At 39.2% G+C, this 22,608-nt stretch overlaps 1 protein-coding gene across 4 annotated transcripts in view; it reads left to right on the forward strand.

Annotated features, from left to right (window-relative positions):
* Window positions 1-22,608, forward strand: part of LOC105233944 (uncharacterized) — a 205,065-nt gene that overhangs the window by 119,887 nt on the left and 62,570 nt on the right. For all 4 annotated transcript variants that reach the window (XM_049447084.1, XM_049447087.1, XM_049447085.1 and 1 more), the window contains one exon: window positions 6,589-6,721. In XM_049447084.1, coding sequence (XP_049303041.1) covers window positions 6,589-6,721 — 133 coding nt within the window. The remainder of the gene's footprint in view (window positions 1-6,588; window positions 6,722-22,608) is intronic.

A 22,608-nucleotide genomic window follows, 5' to 3' on the forward strand; every position in this document is an offset into this window, starting at 1 on the left:
TGTTGTTGGTATTAATGCTGGTTCCAAGGCGAAATTATCTACGACTTCGAAATTATGACAGTCAACAGTGACGTGGGTGCCTAGTTGCGAGTGTGACGACTTTTTGTTTGATGACAGGAGATATTTATACCCTGAACAGGGTATATTAAGTTTGTTACATAGTTCGTAACACCCAGAAGGAAGGGTCGGAGCCCCTATAAAGCATATATATAAATGATCAGTATGTCGATTTAGCCATGTCCGTCTGTCTGTATATATACGAACTAGTCAGTCAGTTTTTAAGATATCGTTTCGAAATTTTGTATACGTAATTTTCTTTTCAATAAGCTGCTCATTTGTCGGAACTGCCGATATCGGACTACTATAACATATAGCTGCCATACAAACTGAACGATCGGAATCAAGTTCTTGTATGGAAAACTTTTACATTTGACGTGGTATCTTTACGAAATTTGGCATGGGTTACTGCTTAAGTTAACAATATAATCTCCAAAAATATTGATCAGAAGGGATTACTAGAGCATATAGCTTCCATACAAACTCAACACATAGTTACTAACAGAAATGCACCTGTGAAGGGTATTTAGCTTCAGTGCAACCGAAGTTAACGTTTTTTCTTGTTCTTCTTGCCCTCGTTCACTACCAGACCCATTTGCTCCGCTTCTTTATACATTCTGAACGGTGCGGTTGTTGAGGCCAATGATATCAATATCATGCCTCAAATTAATGAATATTGATCAATTTAGGCCGTCTCTTCACAAACCACACGAATATAGTTAAAGACCCTGTAGTATTGGTATGTACTGATATGTTCATAAAGAAACTGTGATTGTCGTTAGTTTGAATAAACCACACTTAGCTGCTCTTTGGTTGTTTGAGAGTTAAATAAAACATTTGTGATTATTTTAGCGCAAACTTTGCGGCATTTCGTCTTAAACTTAACAGTAATGGCAATACTCGCTTGCAAATAAAATTCCTAAGTCATTTAGCTCAACACTTGTGAATTTCTTCGAGTGGTTTGATGGCGCAATCATTAAAGTGTCAATAATCTAAGCGTCCAATGCAGAAATCCGATTGTGTCCACTCTTAATATTGAGCATTTATCGAAAACGACACATCTTCCAAGTCGTTGCTTCCCTGTAAATTTACTTTAACTGCAAATTAACCCAATTCCGCAAGTCTAACAAAAGCGCTTAGCCCAAGACACGCATCTGCATAGATGCTAAATAAGATAGCAATACGCACTTACAGCGCAAGCAAAGGCAAATGGAACGGGAACACCGTCGTGATGAACTCAAATCCCCTCGAAATTGCACAACATCTTGACATTCCATTTACCTTAACTCGATTCGATTTGACTTCACTAAATTCAACTCAACTCGTCGCCGCTTCGCTTGACTGCGATGCGTTTCATATGACAGCTTGAGTTAGCGGTTGAGCATTGCAGTGAATTCCTTTATTCGCACCTTAATGATTTCTCGGAATAGTTAAAGTAAATGCCATGGTGCTGCTGTTGAAATTGCGCTGGGCGACAGGCGAAGCTGATTTGCCAGAAAGTGCAGCAAGATGGCAACGTATTGTTCTCTGCTCTGTGTGCGAAGGTGGCACTTTCTAGGATTGATAATTACTTCCTCCACTCCTAATGCTGCTGGCATCACTTGCCTCATTAATGTCGGCTTCAAGTAGAGAACATACATATGTGCAGTCATATATGCCACTGTGTGTGAATTAGCATGAATTTACATATCCCTGCACAAATAGAGATTGCAGCATCTCGGGAGCGTGCAACAATAGCATATCAAGTGAAAATTTACACACAACCCTATGTTTTAAGACGCCTGGGCTCCTTGCTCTGTTGACTGTTGTGTAACCACATATACATACATATGTTATGCACATATCCAAAATAATATTTATATGCGTGCGTGTCTGGTGGTGCAGTCGCAAATCTCTTGTTGTTTGCCACATGCCCTATCGGCTGCACATACACACATGCGTTTTCGCTAGTTTGCTTTGCTCATTCTTTTGCGTGTGTGTATGTATGTTTGCTTTTGTTGCTTATTTTCGGCAAACATAAGATTTCGGTTTGCGCATTTACTGCTCATTTCGAAAGGATCAAGCTCCACCGACGCCGACACCGACACCACCAGCTCCGATTCCAATGCCACCGCCAATGTGATTTCCTCAAAGAGCCGTAATGCCATCACCGTAATCGTTTTCTGCGCTTCAACGCAATCAATTGGCAATTTAAATGCAAAAGAGAATTGAGACGACAAAAAACGATAATAATCGTCAATTCGACATTAATATCCCCACGCACGTAGTGACTGTGATTATGCGTCTGAGATGGCAAATGGAAAAAAGGACCTCAGCTTGGCGAGACGTAGCGGAGAGGTCTTCTTTATTGTCGCTTTCTTGTTCACCTTTGTTGGCAGAAATGATCACAGATTTCTTAGATTTGTATGACCAAAGTGAGTCCCCAAAATGCGGCGCCAATTAATGGAAATTGTAATTATATTTGTTTGCTTTTACTCGATTCCGTTATTGCTTTCCTTTGTTTAATTTTGTATCCGCAGACAATTATTTTGTACAACAATATTGAAGCTGTCTTATCTATTTATTATACTCTCGCAACAAAGTTGCTAAAGAGAGTATTATAGTTTTGTTCACATAACGGTTGTTTGTAAGTCCTAAAACTAAAAGAGTCAGATATAGGGTTACATATACCAAAGTGATCAGGGTGACGAGTAGAGGTGAAATCCGGATGTCTGTCTGTCCGTCCGTCCGTCTGTGCAAGCTGTAACTTGAGTAAAAATTGAGATATCATGATGAAACTTGGTACACGTATTTCTTGGCTCCATAAGAAGGTCAAGTTCGAAGATGGGCAAAATCGGTCCACTGCCACGCCCACAAAATGGCGGAAACCGAAAACCTATAAAGTGTCATAACTAAGCCATAAATGAAGATATTAAAGTGAAATTTGGCACAAGGGATCGCATTAGGGAGGAGCATATTTGGAAGTAATTTTTTTGGAAAAGTGGGCGTGGCCCCGCCCCCTACTAAGTTTTTTGTACATATCTCGGAAACTACTATAGCTATGTCAACCAAACTCTATAGAGCCGTTTTCTTCAGGCATTTCCATATACAGTTCAAAAATGGAAGAAATCGGATAATAACCACGCCCACCTCCCATACAAAGGTTATGTTGAAAATCACTAAAAGTGCGTTAACCGACTAACAAAAAACGTCAGAAACACAAAATTTTACGGAAAAAATGGCAAAAGGAAGCTGCACCCAGGCTTTTTTTTTAAATTAAAAATGGGCGTGGCGTCGCCCACTTATGGACCAAAAACCATAACTCAGGAACTACTCGACCGATTTCAATGAAATTCGGTATATAATATTTTTTTAACACCCTGATGACATATACTAAATATGGGCGAAATCGGTTTTCAACCACGCCTTCTTCCAATATAACGCTATTTTGAATTCCATCTGATGCCTTCTCTGTATAATATATACATTAGAAACCAATGATCATAGCGGAATAAAACTTTACTCAAATACGGTATGTGAGCTGAGGTATCCCTTGTGGAAAAATTGTTGTGATCGGACTATAACTTTTCAAGGTCCCTGATATCGAACACGAAGAACTCAGTGCCCAACCTAACCTAACCTAATTTTTCACCGAAAATATCGGTAAATCTCTCAGAATTTAATTCTAATTAATTTTACAGCAAAATAAAAAAATATGTAAATGACGGATAATGAAATCTTGATTATCACTTTATCGTGCGAGAGTATAAAATGTTCGGTGACACACGAACTTAGCCCTTCCTTACTTGTTTATTATGTTTCCGCAACATGTTGCAAAGGTACAATGGTTTTGTTCTACTAACGGCTTTATGCAACAATTAAAACAAATCGATTTTGATATGAACTTATAGCAATGCGGTCAAGAGGGTGAGGCAATTTATTTTCAGGTGCCTATCTTTTATCAACTTTTAATTTCAAAGAGTACCAAAAAAGTCGTTTTTTGAAAAAAAAACACTTTTTTTCCTTCATAACGGTTTGTTTTTAGTGAGTAAAAACAAAAATAAGTAAAGAAGGGCTAAGTCTGGGTGTAACCGAATTTTGGAACTTGCAAGGATTAAAGGCGACGTCAATTCTCTCTGATTGAATAATAGATCTGAAAGGATGTCCGATATTTTCGGTTAAAAGTTCACAATAGGAACTGGCGTCCACACATTCGCTTCACCTTATCTCAAAGACGTTACTCGTGCAAAGTTACACGGCTATAAATTTATTGGTGCTTGATTTGAATACTGGAAAGTGAAAGAAGCTGAAGGAATTTAAATTGTGTTATATGGAAGGTAGGCGCGGTTGTAGCCCGATTTCGCCATTTTTTGTGCCGTAACAAAGAAATGTCACGTCAACTAAATTTAGTTGAAATTGGTTGTGTAGGTGTGTAGGTTGTATGCAAGTGATTTTACCAGGAGATGGGCGGTGCCACTCCCGTCGTCCAATTTAGACAGCGGTTTCTATAAAACCCTCTCGTGCTAACTCGGGTTTTTAATGTATCTGACGGGAACAAAAACAATTGCTGTGAGAAAATTTGATTGGATTTGGCTTAGATTGTTTGGACGATATGTGCTTAACGTTAAAGGGCCAGCTATAACCGGTTTTAAATTTTGCTTTAAAAATATCCGTTGTGAATCAGACCAACGGACTGGCCAATAAAGTCAATAATTCTTCACCCACGATCCACGCTTGCTAAAGTTTCATAGTTTGTAACAAATCGCAACTTTTGCAATATGATTTTTATTTTATCAAATATATCAAAACTTCCGTTGAGTGGCTGTCAGCTTTCAAAAAGGTAAGCTATTCAAAACAAGTTACTCTTCCGAAGAGCGAAATAACAAAAACGTAAAGAAAGGGACAACAATCGGAATTTTTTTTAGTGTTTTAAGTAAATTATTGATGCACATACCCTTTTAGATTTTTGAATAAAATACGCTGACGCTCCCTTCTCTTTGGCCCGCGTAAACAAAAATTAGAATGAAGCAGTAGACAATCGTAGGAAAGTGACCAGAGGATGAATTGCTATGAAATTGTTTTAGTTATTTTTATATTAATCGATTATACTTCAAATCATCCATTCGACCATGACCTAGCCAGCGTAACCGCTGTCTCTTAATTCACTGAATTATGTCAATGGCGTCGTATATCTCGTACAGTTCATCGTTTCATAGACTGCGGTATTCGCCATTGCCAATGCGCAAAGGACCAATATTCTCATCAGATGTTGTCATCGTCCATGCCTCTGTACCATATAGCAGGACGAGAATATTGAGTTGTTGTTGCTGTTAATGCTGGTTCCAAGACAGACGTAATTATTTACGAATTCAAAGTTGTGACTGTCAACAGTGACTGAAATGTCTGTTTGATGATGGGAGACATTTCGTACAAGACCACTACTTGACCCATTTGCTTCAATCAAACATATTTAGGGGTTTCATATAGTCTCATAAAGGTTTAAGTTACGATTCGAAAACATTGCATATAAAATTGTAATTGTGTAAACTCATTTTTGTATGTAACAACAATTTTTTTAAAAAAGTGTAAAAATTTATAATTGTACGACTTTACGATACTTTATGACAGGTTGTGAGTACCCCAATTATTTAGAGCACTATATGGAGTGTGCTTAGACTATATATAAGTAATGAAGTAGTTCATATAAATGGCAATATTCGAAATTTAATCCACATATAAAAAAAAAAAATATATGCAAAATATTTTCAAAGTCAGCAAAAAGCCATGTTGCCACTTTTCTTTTATGAACTGAACATCGGAAAAGTCTTCAATTTCTTGGCAACAAATGCGGAGGAAAAAAAACTTCCAGTTTTCAGGTTTTCTTTATTTTACTGAAATTTTTTGTGTCACTAGTGTCAAAAGAACGCATCGCAGAGTTATGGAAGGACGCTTTGACTTCGAGGAACGCGCGCGTTCCTTATAAATAAATCTCATTTCATTGTAAGATAGAATATTTAGAAAGCGTTCGTACTTTGCTCGAATCTTATTTGCAAAGATGGTGCGTCTGCGTGTTTTTGTCGCTAGTCGGTATGTTAGATTTTTACAAATGACATATTGAGGGAAATATGTACATACTAATGTACACTACATATATTTTTGGACATAAGTAAAAATAAAAGAGTACGAGTAAATGACAGATTATTTAAGACTGAAAAAAAAATTATTAGTTCCAGTATTCCAGCCCGGCGAATCGCCAATGCTAGTTATAAATAATTCAAAATAAACTGTCAATAAATGGTATCACTTATATAAAATGGTGAAAAAATTACGAAGGCTAATCTTTAATTGGTGCACGTTCTTAAATAGGGCCGATAAAAAGTTAGCTTTTACCATAAAATTTAACAAACAATGAGATTATTGGGTTCAATTTTTTGCCGTTCTCCCTGACAAGTAACTACCTGAGCCTCAACCACAACTACTTGCTTAACGGTGTATCCTAATTTCATTTGTGCGCTGCTAATTTCTCACGTCTTTGTATCTCTTTATTTGCAGTATCCTTTGGTCTCGTAGAAGCCGTGCTGGGACGCACCGCAACGCTGCCATGTGACATTGAGCCGGAAGCGAAGGATGACAGAGTTTATATGGTATTGTGGTTTCGTGAGAGCGCGGGCAAACCACTTTACAGGTGAGTAGGAGAACTGAGGCGTAAAAATCGGCGATAAAAAAGAAAATACCAAGCGTATATATATACATATGTATGTGTGGAAGTATGAAGAATGAGTGGAAAATGTAATGAAGGCAGCTAACTGTATGCAACAAGCGGCATGACGCAAAACCAGGCAGCATCCTACGGGTGAACAGAACAATTGCAGCGTTGGTCGCACAAAACGGTGGGCAAAGCTGGAGGAACTGGAGAGTGGCGGGGTGCAGTGGGCAGGAATAATAGCAGCACAAGTGGCATTTAATTGGATGCGGCTGTCAGCTGGTGGCTGTCAGGCGGCAGGCAGCAGGCAGCAGAGTGTGGCAAATAAAGCTGCAGGAATGGACTCAGTCATGTGTGACTTAGGGGATTATTGCGCCTACACTCACTTACATATACATACATCTATATATATACATATATGCCCACACAGATATAGACGCTTTCAGCGCCAAGCGCATTTTCGCATATCTAAACCAGGGTTTGTGGGCGACGCAAGAACAACTGCCGTTTTTTCCAGTTGATGCTGCTGGCTTTATTCTTTCGTCATTACTGCACACGAATGCCTCTGCACATATGTATGTGTGGCTGCATGGTAATGCATGCAAAGTTGGCTGCCGTTTGCCAGTAATTGTACGCGTTGTTTTCTAATGGAAGTGAACGCGGCCGCCGCATTTTTTATTTGAGCCGTTTTTGTGTGAACGATTTGGGAATTTGCACAATTTCATTCAGTCGAGTTTATCCTACGCCGATCTATAAATGCCCAAAGTATTGCTCGCACTTTTTCAGGCGCCTCTACGGGCTTTTCGCATGCACAAGGGAAATGGAGCAGTGATGTATATATGTATGTATGTATGTACATTCGAAGGCATGAATATTTCAAAGCTAATCATAAATGCGTCTTTGCACACTCGCGCGTCGTTCGGTGTAAAAACCAATGTTCGAGTGAACACATATGCAAGTCCTTTCGTGTGTGCATTCGCGACTGCGAATGGTTGGATGAGAGCATTATTGGATTATTGGACGCGTCTTAATTGAGTCCGATTTTACATATCACATTGTTTCAATGCTAAATGAGGAGTAATTAGCGGGACAGCAGATATTCAATTTGAATCAGAGCACTAGGGCTTTGCATATTATCAATATTTTGATTAACAGGCTCCAGAATTAATGAAAACAAGTAAGAAAGGGCTAAGTTCGGGTGCAACCGAACATTTTATACTCAAGAATCAAAGCCAGGAACATATTTCAAGGTGTAAAACTAATCGTAAAGTCAGCCGGATGTTTGAAAATCCTGATATTAGTTATATAGGGACTAGGCCAAGTTTTCGCTATTTTAGGCACAAAGGTACACTCTTATAAGAAAAACACGCTCTTTTATTTTAATTGGGATAACTAACATATTGGCCAATATATGGGGTACAAAGTCCCTCCGAAGTTCAAAAATCTTTATATAAAGGAAGTATTGGTCCGATTCAACCCATTTTTGACATACATACTTGTTAGATTTTTGATTTTTTATTATTTTTATTGTGCGTTTAAAGAAAACTATAATAAATACTCGTATATGTAAAATATGAAGACTTTCAGCCAACAATGTTAGAGCTTTTTTTTCAGGGTTTTGGACGAGTTTAAGAACTTGCCGCAATGGCCTCGAAAAGGTTGCGAAAAGTATATGCAAATAGTGAACATATAGTTCTGAATTTCTAATTTACAAAAATTATTATTGCTAAAAATAAAACATTTGGTAATATTATGAAAACCGAATGATAAATACGCTTGCTTTAGACTCATACAGCCGCTTACTACTACTGTACTCAAGAGAATATTTCAAAGCTTACCCGTTTCTCAGAACACACCTTAATATATTTACACGAATTTATGAAAATCAGACTCACCCAATATTTATTTATGATAAAATACCTGAAGCTACAGTTGTGTAAACGACATGAGCGACGGTTTCTAATTTCACCCAATTCAATTCGAAATCATTTCAATTCATTGACTCAAATCGAATGCGCAAATACAGCGGCCCAAACCCACACAACTGGAAGCTATTTGTTACCAGCATTGCCATTATCCCGAAGTTAAACGTTCCGTAAGAAAATGCTGTCAGTTAATTGTATACAAATAATTTATATACAGTTATTTATTTAACATTGACCTTCGGCGACAGCTGTGCCTGCGACTCAATTGCTCTTTGCACATTGCTCTCGGGCGCCTGTCTGCCAAAGCAAGCCTTTGACAATCCGACAACGCACACCACCACGCCCACCCTCGACGTCTGCGTACGCACAATTCGTGCACTGCTTATTGTTTATGGCGTATGCCAACCTGTTATTTATAGTCGCAGGGCAAAAGTTTAATATGTAGCACATTATAAGCAGACATCGATATCCTTAAGCCTTGTCATCTCCGTTTGCGAATAACATGAATTCACTTGCCTCTGGTTTTCTGCATCTTTTCGTTTCATTTAACTCGAAGAATGATGCGATATGAGCGTGAACATACCCACACACATACTTAGACATACATATACGTATGTATGCGTATGTTGCCAGTGGTGAATGTTTTGAATATGTCTGTAGTCCAATATGCGAAGGTGCACTCAATTGGAGACAATAAATTTCAATTTTGAACCAGAAGCAAACACGTCATGTGACTGTGAACATACTCACACATACACACTCATGTTAATGTATATTAAAACTTTTTATTTAGCGGCGGATATGTGTGTGTGTGTAATCGCGTAAGAATCAAACGAATTCGCAAATAAACAAATAACCCAACAAATGAGGGGATGCTACGACAGTGGCACCCTCCGTCCCTGTGACATATCCTGCAACACACAATACTCTGCCGACATTGCGAGGGCTTGAAGCGTGTTTCGCCATTCTAACCGAAATATCCGAAAGTGATACGAATTCGATTTCCTTTTGCATTATTTCGGCGGAAATAAGAAATAACATGGAAATGCGTATCCAGATGGCGGCACGTTGGCATGTTGCAAGCAAACAACCTTTGAGTAGAGAATCGGTGGGAATAAAAAGAAAAAGCAAAGATTCGGTGTCGCTCGCGGGCCAAACAAAGCGATGACGGCACAAAAAAAGGCGCTGCGCCAGCAGAAAACAAAAACAGCGCGGGGAGCTCCACTGTATGTGTGTGTAGGTGTGAGTAAGTGTGCCGATAAGTGCACGTTATCGAGCAACAACAACTGTAATATTAACTGTGCAAGACACCATCTACAAGCGGCTTTAGCACATAAAAAATATACTCAGCAACTCACCTGTAAAATACCGTTAGACAGAATAAACAGGCGCTATAAGAAGGTTATATGACAACAAAAGCAAATTTAAGTGCCCATGCGATTAAAGTAAACACAGCTTTTAGGGTAGATTATTTCGCCAGTAAAAAATTTTGTTGTTCTGATCTTGGTGAGCGATATTTCTAATGTGATATAATGCATGCCGTTATGTCGCTCGAGATGTGTTAAATAATTTCAAAAAAAATCTGTTGTTCATATTCATACCCTAAACAGTCGGAAGGAAACTCCGGAGACATCCATACAAGTACAATATACATATATTATCTTTATACATATATACAAATTACGTGCAACATTGTTTAACACACTGTGTCCAGTTCGAACCAACTTAGAAGATAACATATTAAACTATTCATAAATAAGAAACGAGAAAAAACGTTAACTTCAGCTGCACCGAAGTTAATATACCCTTCACAGGTGCATTTCTTTTAGTAACTATGTGTCCTGTTTGTATGGAAGCTATATGCTATAGTAATCCGTTCTGAACAATTTTATTGGAGATTATATTGTTACATTAAGCAGTAATCCATACCAAATTTTGTAAAGTCAAATGTCAAAGTGAAATTTTTCCATACAAGAACTTGATTCCGATCGTTCAGTTTGTATGGCAGCAATATGTTATAGTGGTCCGATATGGACAGTTCCGACAAATGAGCAGCTTCTTGAAGAGAAAATGACGTTTACAATATTTCGAAACACTATCTCAAAACTGAGGGACTAGTTCGTATATATACAGACAGACGGACAGACGGACATGGCTAAATCGACTCAGCCCAACATACTGATCATTTATATATATTTACTTTATAGAGTCTCCGACGCTTCCTTCTGGGTGTTAAAACAAATTTGATATACCCTGTTCAGGGTATAATAACGTAAGATCTCTTTAAATGAACGCTCTATTAAGCGAACAAATCTATTAACTGGACCGAAAGGATCCAGGATCCACTAGCATAAATATATATATATACTTATATAATGTAAAGGATGATCCATTTCGAGGTTCCCTAATTTTTAAGGCATAAACACAGAAATTTCATATTTAATGGGTAATGTTGATTATCTTCACCACCAACAATGTCAGCTTTGAAATCCAATGCAGGATAACTCTTGCCAACAGGTGCTACTTCGGACTGAGTAGGCAATTGAGAAGCAAAGTCCTCTCTCGACAGACAAAAACCAAACTCTATAAGTCTCTCATAATTCCCGTCCTGCTATATGGTGCAGAGGCTTGGACGATGTCAACAGCGGATGAGTCGACGTTGCGAGTTTTCGAGAGAAAAATTCTGCGAAAGATTTATGGTCCTTTGCGCGTTGGCCACGGCGTATATCGCAGTCGCTGGAACGATGAGCTGTATGAGAAATACGACGACATTGACATAATTCAGCGAATTGAGAGACAGCAGCTACGATGACTAGGTCATCTTGTCCGAATGGTTGAAAACACGCCAGCTCTGAGACTATTCGACGCTGTCCGCCAAGCAGAGGAAAAGGAAGACCTCCACTCCGTTGGAATGACCAAGTGGAGAAGGACCTGGCTCGCTTGGAATATCCAATTGGCGCCACGTAGCGAAAAGAAAAAACGACTGGCGCGCTGTTGTTAACCCGGCTATAATAGCGAGTAAAGAAGAAGAAGAAAGAAGTTGATTATCTTTTGAAAGAATCAAAATTAAATTTTTTGCAGATTATCTATTTCAAATGTTGGCCGCGGCGGCATCTCCGATGGTCCAAGCTTGGAGTCCAGTTTTCTATGACTTGTTTTAGCATTTATACTTTACATATCCCAACAGGAAAAAGTCTAACGGTCACACGGATCATACGATCTCGGTTGCTTAGCGACAAGGCTCATTGCCGTTTTGTTGTCACCGAGATCACAAGTTTCAATATCAGACATCATTTTTGAAGAAGAATGGACCAATGACTCCACCAGTCACCGGCCACGAACACATCGAACCGTTTTTTTCTGGATGAAATGACATCTTTTGAATCTGTTCAGGTTGTTCTTCGTCCCAAATGCAGCAATTTTGCTTGTTGACATACCGATTGAACCAAATGAGCGTCATCGCTGATCAAAATTTGGCTTGAAACGTCGGATTTTCTTGGAACTTTTCAAGAGTGAAGCGATGTCGCTTTGGAAGGTCGAACAGCTTCAGTTTTTGCACCAACTGTATTTTGTACGCTTTCAATTTAAGATCTCGATAAAAAATGCTTCAAGTCGCTCTATACTTTAGTTCCAGTTGCTGCGAACGGCGCCGAATGCAACACTTTCTTCACCGCGTACTGGACGTAGACTATTCGATCGAATATTATCCAAAAATGAATGCTCGACCTCAAGACGGGTGATGGCGTTGCGAATAGTACGCTCAGTAGGCCGATTATATTGTCCATATGTTGAGCGAAGCACTTTCTTTACAGGACGTGAATTTCCGTTATAAAGTTCAGTGATTTGTAAAAGATGTTCAGTAGTTAGTCTTTTCATAATGAAATACCAAACATTACTAAACAAAATAACATGACAGCAGGGCACGCTCACTCGTGATCTGTCAAAAAAGGGTATTGAAAAAGGTACATCTTTATACTTTATGTTATAAAAAACGCATCTGTGAAGGGTATTAAAGCTTCAATGTAGAAGAAGTCAAAAGGTAATGAAAGCCTTACGTGTAAAATTCAGAAACAAATGTAAATAAAGTTATTCGCCGTTATCGATGCAAAAACAATCCAATTGGAATTCTCTCTTATTAACGCTTTGATTTCGACACCTTAACACATCAAAACACGTGCCATTTAAAAGATAGCTACCCTATACTTACGGTTAATCACTGATTGCGGCAGCAAAAGATGTGCAATGTAAACGGTACACAGTTGCAAAGTAGGTGGAAATTAAAGCTTGTTAAATTTAAGATGTAAACCGTTTCACACCAGCTACTTCGGTTGTTCGAAGCACTTGAGTACCGCCTTCTACGTCTTGCCACCGACTTCGGCGTTACTCGCGGCGCAGCGCTGCCAGAGCATTGCGACAAGTAAGTAATTAGGGCTGTATTGCACGCGATGCTATCTTCGCGTGTTACCTGCCACTTAAATGATTTCGTCTGTACTTTTGTGTTGCCACTTTGGGCTCTGCAGTTTTGACAACATTTACGTTTACAAACTGCCAACTCACACAAACACAAACATTAACATATATACAATATATGTATAAGAAGGTAAGACGACGATAATATTTGTAGCTCGAAACGAGTCTAAATTGTAGGGCTACTAAAGTGCAACGGAAATGGGAAGGCAGCAAGCTAGTGTGTGAGGCCTTCGACGACGAATGGCCGGCGGCGAGCGTGTTTACGAAATGCGCTGGAAAATGCGTGCGTGAGAGGTGTGTGTTTATGTGTGTGTGGTGGCAAGCGAATGGGGCGGTCTATTTGATTTAAGGCGATGCTTATCATTTATGGGTCAATTCAGTTTTTTATGCGCCACTTGAAAGGTCGTTTGCCACCCACCAGTGGCTGAGCGGCCGGTGTAATGGCTGGCAGGCCACTAATGCTCCTTTCACTGCTAACTTCGCTTTTGTTGATATTTTCCTCTTTTCTTTTATGTGTTTATTTAACGTACACCTTATCGGTTATTTCTGGAGCCACAACTGGGCCACATTTCCCTGCGTGCATACAGAACTTACAATATGCAAACCTAAATACAAATTATATACCCATTAGCCTTCTCCAAGATTTAACAAAGAAATGCTGCTGCAAAGCCAGAAAGGCAGGCGAACCGGCCTTAATGCCTTGGCTGCCCAACCGATCTGTCTTTCTGCTGTTTTTAATAACGTCTTTAATTTGGAAATGTTGATTCGCTGTTGATTGTTTCTTAACGGCCACCGCTAAAGCCTCCAAATACCGGCTTGTTAAACAAGAAATCAGAGAGTGCGGTTAAACAAATCCTAGAATAAAGAAATAAAATAATATTTGTTCCACTTAATCTGCAACAAAATGTCTTCACGTGCATATTAATTTGCAGCAGCACGGGACGGAGAAAGAAAGAAAGAAATCGCTGTCAAGAAGAAAAGGCATACCGGAGCAAGCACTTGCATGGGTCGTGCGCATGTAGGTGTGTTGCCAGACTGCCAACGTAAAATCGGCAAAAGTCCCAACTAAGCCAACTGTCACGTCCAATATTGAAACCTGTCGTTTTTTCAATAATCCCATCAACATCGGCAATGTCCGTGGCCATGCCGCCGACGAAAATTCGCCGCGCAGAAAAGCAACAAAAAGACAAAAGCTTTTCGAAGAAAGCCAAAAATGCGAAAAACAACGCACCTGTGTGCAAAACAATAAAAAAGTTTATATGTATGCACAAAGCAAGTCCCAAAAAGCTGAAAATCATTTATTTACTGAAGAAAGCGTCACAAGTTTAAAGGCTGCAACACAAAGAGCCAGCGAAAGCAACAAGGAAGGTGGAAAAAAGCAACCGCACTGTAGCAAAGAAAATCGACAATAAAACAAAAACAACACCATTCTCGTATATTCGTGTATATGTGTGAATATTTAGCAGTCTGCGCCAATCTGCACAATGTTGCCACCTGTGGGCACACTCCTTCGCTCACACTTTCGGCACTTGTGCGTGCGCTGCGCTCGTATATACAAAGCGAAGGTTTTCGGGTGGCCGTGGCCCCAGCCCTTCTGCGCAACGACCGTCGGAACACGTACAACAATCAAGGTTAATTGATTTTCGAGGCATCAACCGCTGCCATCGTGCGCCGCTTCTCGTACGTGTGTGTGTTATTTTATATATTTTTCCTTTCTTTATTTTATTATATGCGGACCATTACTCAAATATATGTTAGAGAGCCTGTAATACTTTGAAAACATGTGAAACAACTATTTGTTCTCGCCTCGTTAAATTGTATAAACCGCGGTATGCTTTGAGATTCATTGTTGAAGCTTTGCATTTTGAACGTTTCATTTTATTTTCATCGTGATTTTAATAAATTCTTTAAGGTCAACAGATTGTACGAATGCTTCTCTTCGGAACAATTGTGTATACTTTTAACTCCCAGTGTCAATCAGCGTTGTTCTTTGCTTTTTTTCGCAATTATTGCAGGTCGGGGAGAGTTTGAGTCTTAAAGTTGGAAAAATATTTGTATTTTGTTACTTTTCGTGGAGTAAAATCGGTAAATCTGGGACAGAAACGTTTGATATGATCAAGCAGGCTTTCCCTGATGTTGATTTAGCAAGAAGTGGTGTGTTCGGTGACACCAGACCTTTTGGGAAGGCCGAGCAGGGGTCGCTGATGAAGGCCGTGCTGGGAGACCTGCGACTTCAACAAACACCGACAGTGTGACTCGTGTGCGCAAAGTTTTGAACTCAGCCCGTCGACTAAGTAGTCATTTAATTGCATAGGTGTTAAATTTATCAAAACCTGTGGGTCATGGAGTCATGGGTCATTGAGTATGATCCGAGACAAAGGCCGATGAAAGACAATCATTTTGAGATGACAGAGGGGATCCAAGCAGTATGCCCCTCGGCTCTCAAGGCTATTCCGGAGAATGCCTTCGGTGACGCCTTCACTGCTTGGAAACCGCACTGGCATCGCTGCATTGACGCAGAAGGAGTCTATTTTGAAAGTTTTTAAGGAATTGCAACGATTGGTTCAATAATTTTTTTTAAATCGACTCAGTCCTATTACTTCCCGGACGAGCCCTGTGGTTAAAACTTTACTCATCATAGTCGGAAGTGTGTGTTGATGTGGTTATTAAACCTATTATGACGTGTGCATAATTAGCACCCTAATTCTAATTCCATATGTGATTCCGAGCCAAATGTATACTAAAACTATTTGAACCAATATGCAAATACCAACTGAAAATCACCCGATGAATGGCGCAGGCAAACAAGAGAGATCGAAATAGTCGATTTTGGAAGCCACTTATTGCTAATTTAACTGTGCACTTCAATAATTCTGCGAAAATGAAATTTCACTAGAAAAAACTCCAGTTTGGTGAGCACACGGGTGGCGAAGATAGAGAGTATTGCCAATGCAAATAAATAAATAAACCAAGTGAACAGCACATTTGCATTACACAAACCACGGATTGCCAACCCGTCCGTCCGCTCTCGCTACAGATTGCTGTGCGGCAGCAAGCGTTCAGATGTAGGTGGATGCTCAGCCTGTTGTGGCAATTTTACGAGCGAGTGCTTTAGCAGAAATGAGTTAAAAGCAGCTTGGTGTTGTCACTCTCGGATTAACTGGGAATTAGTGAGCAGCAAATAACAGCAAACTACGAGTGGAGCAATATTGCAGCAGTTGCAGTGCCAGCAAAATTCCGAAAGTAACAACTTTTCTAATCAAAGTTTCTACTTGCCCCGTGTTTGAGGTAAACAGATAACCAAATTTGTGGTTGCAGAAAATGTGTGGATGCACAAATAATCTTGGCAGTTCTGTCTTCCTTGCTGAAACAGTAAGCCTTTCATAAATATTCTTCAACTGTACTTTTGACTCCGCATTTGTCAAGTACAATTAATTCCTTGGAATTGTCGAAGACTTCCAAACTACAATTTTTTCAGGTATTTTAGATTACTACTTGTAGGCTTAAAATATTTGTCCCTTTTACTTTTAATCTGCTTGATTAGAAATTCACTGTCTAAGTAGTACTTATGCTTTTATCAAGTTCAAATTTACTGACCATTTTCAAAAAAAAAATTAAGAGTAAGTATATAGAGTATATGTCCTATACTTCAATAGTGTTGATGACTAATCGATCGGGAAGGATCTCTCCGAGCCACTCAACACCAAACGCGGTTTCAGACAAGGCGACTCGCTAAATGCGACTTCTTCAATCTGCTGCTAGAGAAAATAATTCGAGCTGTAGAGCTAAATAGAGAAGGTAAAATTGTTTAAAAGAGTGTACAACTGCTGGCTTCGGATGGCCGATAACATCAGTATCATTGGCCATAGCAACCGCGCCATAAGATCTGCTTTCTCCAGACTGGATAAGCAAGCAAAGCAAATGGGTCAGGTAGTGAATCAGGGTAAGACGAAATATCTTTTATCATCAAACAAGCAGTCGTCGCACGCGCGCCTTGGCGCCGACGTTACTGGACTGGCTGTCATAACTTCGAAGTCGTAGATAATTTTGTTTATCTTAAAACCACCATTAACACCAACAACGTCAGCCTCGAAATCCAACGCAGAATAACTCTTGTCAACAGACGCTGCTTCGGACTGATTAGGCAATTGAGAAGTAAAGTCCTATCTCGAAGAACCAATACCAAACTCCGCAAGTCACTCATCATCGCTGTCGTGCTATATGGTGCTTAGGCTTGGACGATGACAACAACTGATGAGTCGACGTTGCGAGTTTTCGAGAGAAAGGTTCTGCGAAAGATTTATGGTCCTTTGCGCGTTGGCCACGGCGAATATCGCATTCGATGGGACGAGAGAGGACAAGCTGTACGAGTTATATGACGGCATTGACATAGCTCAGTGAATTAAGAGACAACGGACACGCTGACTAGGTCATGTCGTCCGAATAGATGGAAAAAACTCCAGCTCTGATAGTTTTCGACGCAGTACCCTCCATGGGAAGCAGAGGAAAAGGAAGACTTCCACTCCGTTAGAAATGCCAGATGAAGGAAGACGAATGGAACTCTGTTGTTAACTCGGCTATATCTGCGCAAGCATTGTCTTCGCCTAGAAAAGAAGAAATTGATGATTAATCGAAATTATCAAACCGATGCCAGGACCTTGATGATTATACTCATTAGATTAGAGAAATCAGTAGCAATGAATTTCATATATAAATACTTAATTGAGATCATATTGTTAAGTAGCGAAAGTCATCGCTACCGATTCTTTTTCCATCATTCTTTTTCTTTATATTATATATCATTACAGTTAAATTTAGCAGTCACCTCTGTGATACTTGCTTACACTGTTGCCATACGACAGCTGTAAAGGTGTTTTCTCGTACCGCCGTGAATTTCAATAACTGAAACTTGCTGTTCAACATTCATTATGTTAAATTCTAAGGAATACTGAGCTGTAAGCCATTTAGCAACATTACTCAAGTGCTCTTTAAAATCAAGGTATTTTTTAAATTCGTTAAAGTGCCTAAATCACCGATTGGTCACCGCTGGCCCTGCAGTTGCAAGCATAATTCAAAGCGTAAACACATCGTAACGAATTCAAGCGGCTTGCGAAGCATGCCCAGGTGCCAAATATTAGGCAAGTGCCTGGCACTCCTCGTAAATCGCTCTTTACCCATATAGTTTAACGTTTCGCCATTCATTTATATTTCTTCTACGTACTCATTGCGTGTGTGTGTGTGGTTACTAACGCACTAATCCGCACCTTTATCAACACTTCTAGCCGGCTCAGCCACACACGCGCTCGTGGCACTAGAGCATAGCGTTCGCACTTGCTTATCGCACATCTCCTTGATTGCGTTTGTTTATGCTTTTGTTTACTTGTCTGTTTCTTCGCAGCGCCATGGCAGCTGTTATATATAGCCCATATAATATGTGTGTGTGAGTGAATGGCTAAGTGCGCTCACACAGATAGGCTTGTAAGTAGCCAGCTCCAGCTCCAGCTGCCGTAGCCATTCAGCCATCCAGTTGTCTAGCTCTTTGCGCACTTTCGTTACACCCGAATGCAGATAAAACACGTTTCGTTCATTTTTTCGCCAACAACAGGTCCCGGCACGAGTCCGCACCTGAACAACATGAGGTTGATTATTTGTGTAAGTTGGGTGTTTGTGTTAACACGCGGTGGGTTGGGGCAGGCTCGTTGGCTGTGTGATCTGAATTGCTAATTTTTTGATAGCAGCAATTTCTTTCTGTATATTTACATTGACTATTTTTGTAGAGTATTTTTTATTCGTTAAAAGGTTGGTGTTTGCTTCTAATTTCGCTGCTCTTTTCGGTGATATTCTCTGCACAATCGCAATGCCGGGAATTAACTTTGAGGTTATGTAAATTGTGGGATGGGGTGTTGCCATTCCCAGCTACCGTGATCATAAACATCTGGAGATACATACAGACTCCTTACATTTTCCTTCATCTTATTTCCCACACACCGCACCGGCACTTAGATAAGGCATAATTTGTCACCAAATAGAAATAGATACTATCTAGCTATGGAATGGCTAACTTCAAGACCAAACTTCATTATTTGTCGCATGAACTTTATGTCAAATCTTGACAAGGAAAAAAATGCGACTTGTTTGTATGTAAATACATATGTACTCATACATACATATCTGTCAGTGTTGCATTTTTGCTGGCTGGAAAGTTTTTTAGTTTGCATGTTCGCTAGTAATCGTCGACTAATTCTTTACATTAAACTATCTGCCTTTTAACTTTCCTGATATTCGATATGATGAGCCTTAAGCATGCTATTAGAGCCCAAGGAATAACAACCTCCATGCGAGAAATAATAGTATTTATAGATGAATTGATAACAATAAATTTAAAATTTGATAGCGAGTTTGAAGTGATATTTTTGGTTTTTGTATTGAAAGCTTGAAAATAAAAATTCATATAATGCTAAGGAAAGGCAACATTGGAAAAATTGGAAGTGAAAGAGAATGGAAGTTTCAAAAATGTGTCCTATATAAGTGTTGTGTCTTATTAACCCACCAGATTAACCTAACCTAACCTAACTTATATATTATATAAGTGTTCTTCCGAGAGCTGTATGACTCTATTGACATATTGTATAAAATTAGTTTCTGATTCCAAAACAATAAAAAGTGTTTTTTGTTGTTGACGTTTTAATGATACTGCCAAATTTTGCTTTTTTATTTACGAAGATAAGTTGACCATAAAGATTTCCAATATTTCGAAAACACTATATTGAAATAGAACACTTTATAAATCAACCTAAAGTAATTCGAAGTTTCAACATTTCCTCCGAGTATTATAATTCCCACTAATGTTGCAAGTTGTAATTAAACTAGCAGCCATGAGCAAGGTTCGACAAATAATTTGAAGCATCTAAAAAACACGTTTTTCCTGTTTCCAACAATTTCCTAAAGGCCTAGCTGTTTATTAATTTCATTTCAACTGCCGTCGTTGACATATCATATTGCTGTGAAACATTTTCCTGTTGTTGCCTTCCACCTTTCGATCAGCGAAAACTCGCTTGTACACCATTTAGGCTCCCGTTAATCCAGTACACTGCAGCACCTTGCCTTGCTAACAATATTTTCGGGAGTTGAATGTCAACCTTTTTTTATTATTTATGGCCCACCTAACTACACACTACCAAACATGCATACATGGCGTGCGTATATGTGTGCAACTTATAAAAAATAAATTTGGTATTTTGCAGGTTGCCAATTTTTCCACCTTCCAAAGTGCATGTGTGAGTAAGTGTGATTTGAGTGAAAGGCGTATAATTGAAGTCAACAACAGCCACTCTTTTTGGCCATATTTGAATACACCTTGTTCCCCCCACTCATGAATGTGTGTTTATGTGTACGTGCGTGGCACTTGTTTGCGCGTGTGTGTGCTGTCAACACTTTGGCACATATTGTCGCAAAATTATTCAGGCAGCAATCGGATATTCTTTCTGGTTCAACGCCAGCTAGAATGCCATTTTTTCGATTTGCACTGGGATTAAACGGCACGATTGCGCACTTTCATGCGCACCTACGGGACTCTTGTGGGGATGTGTGCCTTTGAAGGCTTTCTCCTATTGCACGCGCAGCATAATAAATTCACGCTGTCGCCTCACTGGGAGCGTACATAATAGACAATAAAAGTGTATGAAAATATTATTTCAATTTCGAAACATATTCGGTTGTGTGCGAAATGTTCGTTCCGCACTTTTCTGATTGCCATTTGGTATGGCCTGCTTTTATTTTCTCGACTTCACGCCTTTTGACTCTTTTGCCGATATGCCCCTTTATTTGCTGCGTCCAACATTTTCCTCCTTTTTCTTATTTAGTCAAGCAATTGTGTATTGAATTGCGACCTTTGTCGGAATGCCTTACCTTTATGAAACTATTCGGAAGATGTGCCATTGCCAGAGTGATTTAGTAAAATTGTCACGTGTGAAAAGGGTTTCCTGACCGTTGATTGTATTGAACACATTAGCCATACCAGGTCCGGGTGTGTGTGAGAATAGTTGTGAATATCGCCATAAAAGCGACTATTTCGACAAAATTGATTTGGCAACTTTTTATTGCTGCAATTTATGATGAATTGGCTCAGTTTTGCCGACAGTTTACAAGTTTGATTATAAAATTTTTTTGTTTTCATGTCGATATTGGTGCATATCTCATGAACTATTGACTCTATATTGAACTTCTCGTAATTTTATCATAAAAATTGCTCTCTTGAAGAGTATTTAATACAATTTGAGAAATACGAAATCATTCGGAATGAAAGTTAGTAATAATGATTACTGTATGGACAACCGTAAAAGTTCAAAATTCGCTTTAAAAATATAGAAATTTGCGATCAAACAGCTACTGATCGTGTAAGTAGCAGATAGTTGTTGTTATGTATTATTCAATATACAAACGCTGTTGCTGATACCTTTTTCCCCAGACGTGGTAATACGTAGTTTTCATAAATCCGTTTACAAATTCGCTTAAAGCTGAAAGTTAAATTTTTGTAAGTTTCGCAGCGATTTCCGGTTAAAGTGTTAAGTTGTTTATATTTTCTAGAGGCCAAATATCGCACTACTATTTTACCGTTATTTTATTATATTTCCCAGCGCTCATAAAGTTTGCCGCCAAATCCCTTCTCGCCATTAAATTTCCACACTCCAAATGTTGTTTGTGCTTTTGAAAGTTACGCGAAATTTAACCCATGCATTCAAGCGCAAGATAAAGCACTTCCAATTAACGCAAAATAAATAAAACTCAACTAATTGTTTGAAAACTCGACAAACAAAGAATACGCTTCAAGGCGAAAGCACACACACACAAGCGCACACTTAAAGGCGCATGGAAAGGGCGCACAAAAGAAAGTCGCCAAGGAAGTGAAAATAAAAAATGAAAAAGTAACGCACATTGTTTTTATTGTAGTTGTTGTTTGCTTTTTTGTAATTTTTTCGCTTTTGAGTGAAGTTTCCACTGGGCCATGCGCCATACGCTCAAGCAATGGAAGGAGTGGCGTGCAAAGTGTTTCTATATATGTAGGTATGTACGCAAACTTACGTGTTTATATTAACTAAGCAAATATGTACAGTTTTTGCTAAGCGAATTCTAAACAGAAGCGTTGTGTCAGTTCCAGTATCATTTTCGCTCTGTTTTGCTCGTGGTTCGGTACTCTCGACGACATTGCGTCCTTCTCCCCTTGCCTCAAATGCTTGTATCCACTCTTACGTACGTGCATATGTGTATGCGCTCGGCTTTTAAAGTTTCTTGCCTACTCTATTGTACGCCGGGGTGCAATACACATGAATACCCGAAGGAAATTTGAAACTTTAAAAACTTTCCTAAATATATTCAATTGCCCACAAACCGTTATTCGTTTTGCCATGACCGTTGCGCCTTTACAAAACCGAACTTCTTTACTATTTTAAAATTTAACGTAATTTGCTTATGCTT

This window comes from Bactrocera dorsalis, chromosome 2 (assembly GCF_023373825.1).
Source record: "Bactrocera dorsalis isolate Fly_Bdor chromosome 2, ASM2337382v1, whole genome shotgun sequence".
Lineage (NCBI taxonomy): Eukaryota > Metazoa > Arthropoda > Insecta > Diptera > Tephritidae > Bactrocera > Bactrocera dorsalis.